The sequence below is a fragment of the Nicotiana tomentosiformis genome, chromosome 5, assembly GCF_000390325.3.
Source record: "Nicotiana tomentosiformis chromosome 5, ASM39032v3, whole genome shotgun sequence".
Taxonomy (NCBI): Eukaryota; Viridiplantae; Streptophyta; class Magnoliopsida; order Solanales; family Solanaceae; genus Nicotiana; species Nicotiana tomentosiformis.
In genome coordinates, this window is record NC_090816.1 from 102,142,379 (window position 1) to 102,148,883 (window position 6,505).

Here is a 6,505-nt window from a genome sequence, read left to right on the forward strand (position 1 = left end):
TAATGGTAAAACAGAAAAAATAAATTATTTTTCTCTTAATATGCGAAAAGTGATAAGTAAAAATGAAAATTTATTTATGAAATACTTGACAACTAAAAGTGAACGGAGGGAGTAGATATCATACGGCTATTTTTAGTTTAAATCGAGGTTCATGGGTAACAACTACTTCCTCCGGTCCACTTTAATTATTTTTTGACTTTTTTTTTTGTGGTCTATATTATTTAGTTTTTTTAGATATCAAGAAAAAATTAATTTTTTTTTTCCAAAGTTGCTCTGAAGTAAGGAGTCTATGTCTAAAAGTATTTGTTATATTTCTAATGAACAAATTAAGGTTAGTATAGTCAAATTCATTGTTAATTACTGTTAAAATATGAATTCTTTAATATGTGTGAAAATAATAAAAAATTAATTAAAATGAACCTAAAGGAGTATTAAATAGCCGAGTTCATGAGGTAATTAATACTACAAATTATTTGGGTGCATTAATAATTCATGTCAAGTTTTGGGTTTTTTTAAGATATATTACCTTTATTTTATTTTGTTTTGATATTTTACTTTTTCTTATCAGTTATACATTGGTTGTGATACTGGATGGGTTAGCCTCTTTGCAAGAAACTCCCAACTTCCTGAAATCAGACAAATACGGCGCTTCCTATTCCTGTTTCATATGTACTTGTTGCCACCTCGGACAATCAAATTCAATTCTCAAGATTCATTATCAACAGCTCCAACCCTGTACCCTCAATTTTAATTCACTCTTTCGATCCATTCTCTGCTCTAAACCCCAAAAAGACAGTAACTTTTAGCTCATATTTGGTGTTTGAGAGCGTTGGTTCAAATCAAGAATCTTGGTTATGGTGTTGAATCTTGAATAGTTACATTATTTAAAAAAATACACTTTTTTTTTAATTTATAGAATAAAAAAGTTTCTGAATAAACATCCTATCAATGGCGGGAATAGCAATAGTATTGGATCTACTGAGGAAAAATCCAAGCTTTACTGGTCAAACTCTTAATTCTTATGGCGCTTTCTCAGCCAAAGTTGCTGCCTCAGCTGCTGCTGCTGCTGCTTCTTCTGTTGCTGCCACTTACCCTTTTGCTGCTAGGGCTTTTTTTGGGTATGTCTATATACTCCTCGCTCTTTACTACTATATATGCTATGTTTATTTATGTTTTTAATAATAGGGGCTCTATAGGAGTGACATTATATTAGTTTTTGTAATGTACTTAGTCTTTTAGTTGTTTTCGGGTAGTGATTTAATGAGCTAAAAAGAAATTCTTTTGTGTTTGGCGGGTTAAGTTCTGATTTCTTGAGGTGAGAGTGGTAATGTGAAGTTTGTTGGGTAATGTGCTCCTTTTTCCAGTGGTTGAATACATGATGGTTAAAGAAATAATGCAAGTTATGATGACTTTAGGTAATTGCATTCCTTGATCGTATGACTCTATTCATAGTTCAATTAGTGGAGGCAACCTTGTTTTGTAGAACTCGTGCTAGTTTTCCTAGTTAGGGGCTTTTGGGTTGTGATTAAATGTGACAAGATCAATTACCTTTGTGTATGACACTTTTTTTTAACCAGGAAATCCTGTAGGGCTAGTGGGTTCGAAACTCGGTGGATATTGGGCCCACCCCTCTATCCTTCTCCGCTTTGCCTAACCCACATAGCACGAGCTGTGCTCTTCCCACTAGACAAAATTAATCCCTGGGGCAATCCTTTGGCGTATGACATATTAAGTTTTAAGTTCTCGAAATCAGATTGGATAATGAGGACTCTGGAGTTTGTTGATTGTATGCTCTTTTTCTTAATGATTTAGAATTTGGTTAAAGCGTAATGTCTACTATGATATCTGTTTCAAACTTGACTCATTTGTGATGGAATTTATTAGAAATCTGTTACTGTAGTTCTCATTAGGGGATTTCTCGTAAAGCAAACTGTAATTCTCATATTAAATTCCCCAGCATCACTAATTACTCTATAAGATCTGCAACACCAATTGCCTGCAAATATCTTTACTGCTCACAAGTCTGAGTGGGTTGGTGTAGCTAGCTAGCTGCTTCTTGCTGATTTAAATAATTTAGTTTTCTCAGGCTAGAACAGACTACAGCGACACAAGTTGGTTTACTAGATTCTTTTCTATATGTTTGTCCCCGTCTTCTGTCATAAGAAATAAGTTCATTCTCTGCCTCTCGACACTAATTTGTTTCTACTATGAGCAAAACCTTGACTGCGTGTTGGTTTGGCAGTAATGGTGCAGCAGGAGTTTCATTTTGCGATGCTGGCACGGGATTTTCTGAAGATTATATTTCTAGTATACCGAGTGAATCAATAATTAACTTTCAGTATGAGTCGTTGAAGCACAGTACCAAACAATACAACATTGAGTTAAAACCTTTATTCTCAGCATTTATGTGGAGGAATCTTGCACTGACTTCCTTGAGATCTTTCCTACTATTTTATTTACCTCTTCTGGAGCCCCGTGCTAACATGGAGGATGAGGATGATGAGGATTTCCTACAGGATACTGAGGAAGATCGCCGTGTTGATTTGGTGACTCCATTCAAGAAATCAGTGAAACAGATTGGTCGTGAGGTAAACTTGCAGAATTGCTCCCCGACCCCTCATTTCTCCATGCTATGCTCTTGTCACTTAACCAACTGCCTAAGTTTTTCTTCAATATCTTTTGTTGAAAGTGTTAAACAATACATCTCTAGTGATATTTCATTTGTCCAGTATTCACTTTGGTTTGCTTTGGTATTTTTATTTCCATGCTCTGGTCCTAGAACTTGTTGTAGCATGTATTTGCAGAATATAATGGCTAACAAAGTTGCTCATCTTGATTGGTCAAGAAGATAGGCTGCCAAAAGATGGCAGGATAAGTCCTAAGAAAATTTTACTTTCTTGTAATTATAGCGGATTCGTTTATCCCTGCATCTCTGGGAGATGAAAAAAATTCATCCAAAACTGGAGGTGCTTGTTTTGTGGGGTCAATTTAAAAGTTTGTACTTGTATCTTGCCTTAAATATAAAAGATTGATAGTTAGAATGACTGAGCTGTAATTTAATGGAAATTTTGTAATGCTTAGGCAAGTTTGAGTGTTGAGGCTTCAACTAACTTGTGACGCCTTGATCTATTTCACTTGAGCCTAGAGGTTCACTCAACATCTGTTATAGCTAATAGCTTGTGTTCATTCGACGATCAGATGGTCTAGGTAAACAGTGCAGCAAAACAAATAGTGGTTGAAAGTGTAAATGTAAACAGTTTAAGGTATTTTGTCTTATTCATTGAGAGCTTTTTGTTTTTAGCTTTTTTTCTTATCGGTAAGCAAAAGATTTCATTACTATTAAATTGCCAAGCACTATGATGGTGCTAGGCGTTATAGAACAGCTGTTTCGGATTTTACTATGTCTGACTGTTCTTTAAGCTACTGATAAACTCTTAACACTTTTTCACATCATATACATCAGACAAATACATCAGAATGCTAGTTTACATAAAACATCTATGTTTTAAGACATGTATTGATGATGCCTTCCCTTCAAAACATTTCTGGTTCCTCTCTTGAGATTGTCCAAAAAACACATGCTGGAATGGTTCTCCAGATTTCTTCAACTCTTTATTCCTTTTAGAAAGCATCCAGCTTTTTAGTACTCCCTCTGTCCCAATTTATGTGTCATAGTTTCCTTTTTAGTCCGTCCCGAAAAGAATGTTATACTTCCTTATTTAGAAATAATTCAACTTTATATTTCCCCATTTACCCTTGATTAGATGATTTACAGCCACACAATATCTATGGCTTATTTTGGACCACAAGTTTTAAAAGTCTTCCTTTCTTTTTTAATCTTTGTGCCCAGTCAAACACTGCCACATAAATTGGGACGGAGGGAGTAGCTTTTTTTTTTTATAGTTGATGGCATCATCCAATTTATCCCAAAAATATACCAAAAAAGATTCCAAATCTGCCCAGTAACTGGGCAATGCAAAAATAATATCCTGTTTTCTTCCTCCGTTTCTACAAAGCTGCATACCTCTCCTTTTCAAGTTGGACTGTATTTTTATTTAAGTTTAAACTATCAAAAAAGAGTAAGTGATGCTTCACTTTTTGTATGGACGCTTTGCACCTTCATGTTTCTCCATGTCATAAGCACTCTTTTATCTTCATATAGATTGACTGTTAGCTGCTGACGTAGTAGCCATATTAAATATCATCTTCATCAATTCCGGGAAGCGGAATGTTTTATGACATTGTGCATTACATTTGCTTTTATAATGGGTTGACTGGAGAAGGGAATTTAGTATAGACTCGATTCCTTGTTGAGTATATTATGGTCCCTTAACTGATTTCTTACATCTTACCTTTTCTTGGAATGATGTGTTTTTTGTATAACTTGCTTCCCATATTAGTAGTTTAAAATGACCTAATGGTTTAGTTTTGTTGGTTTTAAACTCTCTCATTATGCTTCAAATCATGCACTAAATATGGTTTGCAATTAACATTATGTGTCTTCTGGTCAGACTGCTGTTGTAACTACGAGACGTGTCCTGGAAAGATTAGCTGTCCACTATGTTTCACAGCGCGTGGCATGGAAGCTTCTAAAAGGTACTTTCTTTCTTGTCTGTAAGCTTAAATCTATAGTCCTTGTTCTGATTGACATTGAAAGACACCTAGCGTTTATCTATTTCTGCAGATGTTCCCAAGTCAGCTGCACGCAAGGCTCAAAGGGGAATGCCAAGTGTGACCTATTTTTGCAGTGTCACAAGAACAACTTGCAGAGGTTTAACATTATATGGCAATACTATTCTTCTCATCTGGTTCACCTAGACTAGCCACAATTCTTGAATATTCACCTTCCCACTATCTGATCAGGTCATTTTCTGGGAGTTTTGGCGTCATGGTTTGTGCAAGTTGGCATTGATATCTGGCGATTTTTCAAATCTAAACAAGATGATGACATGCTTGAGGGATCAGAAAAAGTTCAGATTCTAGGAAGGAAGATTTACATTGCTAGTGTCAGATGTGGTGCATCTCTTGTTTTCGCTTCTATAGGGGCAGGGATAGGAGCAATGATGTTTCGCCCTACAACTGGCCAGTGGATTGGTAAGTTCATAGTATGCTTTTCCGTACCTATAACAAACAGCATCTTTACAATATATCTAGTTAATCAAATCATGTTTTTTCAGGATGCGCAATTGGGGATGTGGCTGGCCCGGTCATAGTAGCTTTTTGCTTTGACAAAGTTCTTCACATAGAACTGTGATGACTCACTCTCTTCCTGGTTATATATCAAGGTCATAATTGATATAGGGTAATGTGGTGGTTGAAGCTTTTTTCCCCTCCCAATTAAGAAGTGCAATTTTGTGCTTTTCTTTTACTTGGTTCCTTTAGCTCTGGAATAATATTTGTCATAGATACAATAACCAATCTATGACATTATGAGTTCTTTTTTTTTTAATTTTGGATTTAGTTCATGTTTATCTGGTTCATAAACATCCTTCTTATGGATAGTTGTAGTTGATCTGATGAACCTATTAATTCTGCACACCAAGGGATGATAATGAGTAAATGCTCCATGTTGGTGTTGAAGAAATCATTATCTTTGTACTTGGTAAAGTTCATTTGCAGAAATAGTTTTAAAAAAAGGATCTACATAGGTATTGCGTAACTCTGTCCACCAAAGTTTAGGCAGATGAGTAGAGAACACCCGCTTTCACTGAAACTTTGAATCTCATGATTTTCACTGATTGCAAGGTCACACTTGTAGCTGCTGCATCAATTCCGCGTCTTTCCATCGCTACCAACAAAGCCCCTTGCTGCTCTTCTCCCTTTTTTCTTTTCTGTCATAAAACACTGAACCATTCATGATAATTTGCGACAAGTGAGGCATGCTCAGTTGGTAAAAGCACCTCCACTCACGACAGTTAGGTCCTGGGTTCGAGTCACACTGGAGAGGAAGTGTAGAAACACTATAGATCCTCCTAAATTTGGGAGGGGTTTAAAAAAAAGAAAAAAAAATTCATGATAATCTGCTGAACTGTTCATGTAATTGTTCAGTATCTTTTCCTTTTGCATTTTTTCTTGCTAGTTTCCTGGTCTCACTTTTGCTAAACTCTATGAACTTATAACATGATTAACTTGAAAGGTATGACCTCATGTTTGATTTGTGAAGTCTGTTGCAAGCAATTGGTCCTAAAAAATTCCTTCAACATACTATTTATTTCAACAATTCTATATATATACTAACAAACAAAGGAAAGACCAATTGAAATCTTCCCACAAAGGTAAATAATAAGTTAAAAGGTTATAGAAGGAAGTAAAATTAACCAGGAAGACCTTAATGTTGATGGGAAAAAACGTGGCGTAGTAAAATTTGTGACAAAAGGAAAACCTCACTTGTGATAACCTATTTCAACTACAAGTGATGTAAATTGTTGATAAACAATCAAACTCTCTATAACAACTTCGTTTGTTTCGATATTTTTGGCTTTTATAATGAATTGTTGTTATCCAC

At 35.4% G+C, this 6,505-nt stretch overlaps 1 protein-coding gene across 1 annotated transcript; it reads left to right on the forward strand.

The window, feature by feature from the left end:
• Positions 1 to 548: 548 nt before the first annotated feature.
• Positions 549 to 5,449, forward strand: LOC104098453 (uncharacterized). Its single transcript, XM_033656713.2, has 6 exons — positions 549 to 1,118; positions 2,243 to 2,588; positions 4,512 to 4,596; positions 4,685 to 4,771; positions 4,864 to 5,094; positions 5,178 to 5,449. The coding sequence occupies exons 1-6, from the start codon at positions 949 to 951 to the stop codon at positions 5,252 to 5,254; spliced, it is 996 nt and encodes a 331-aa protein (XP_033512604.1). The 5' UTR covers positions 549 to 948; the 3' UTR covers positions 5,255 to 5,449.
• The last annotated feature ends 1,056 nt before the right edge of the window (positions 5,450 to 6,505 follow it).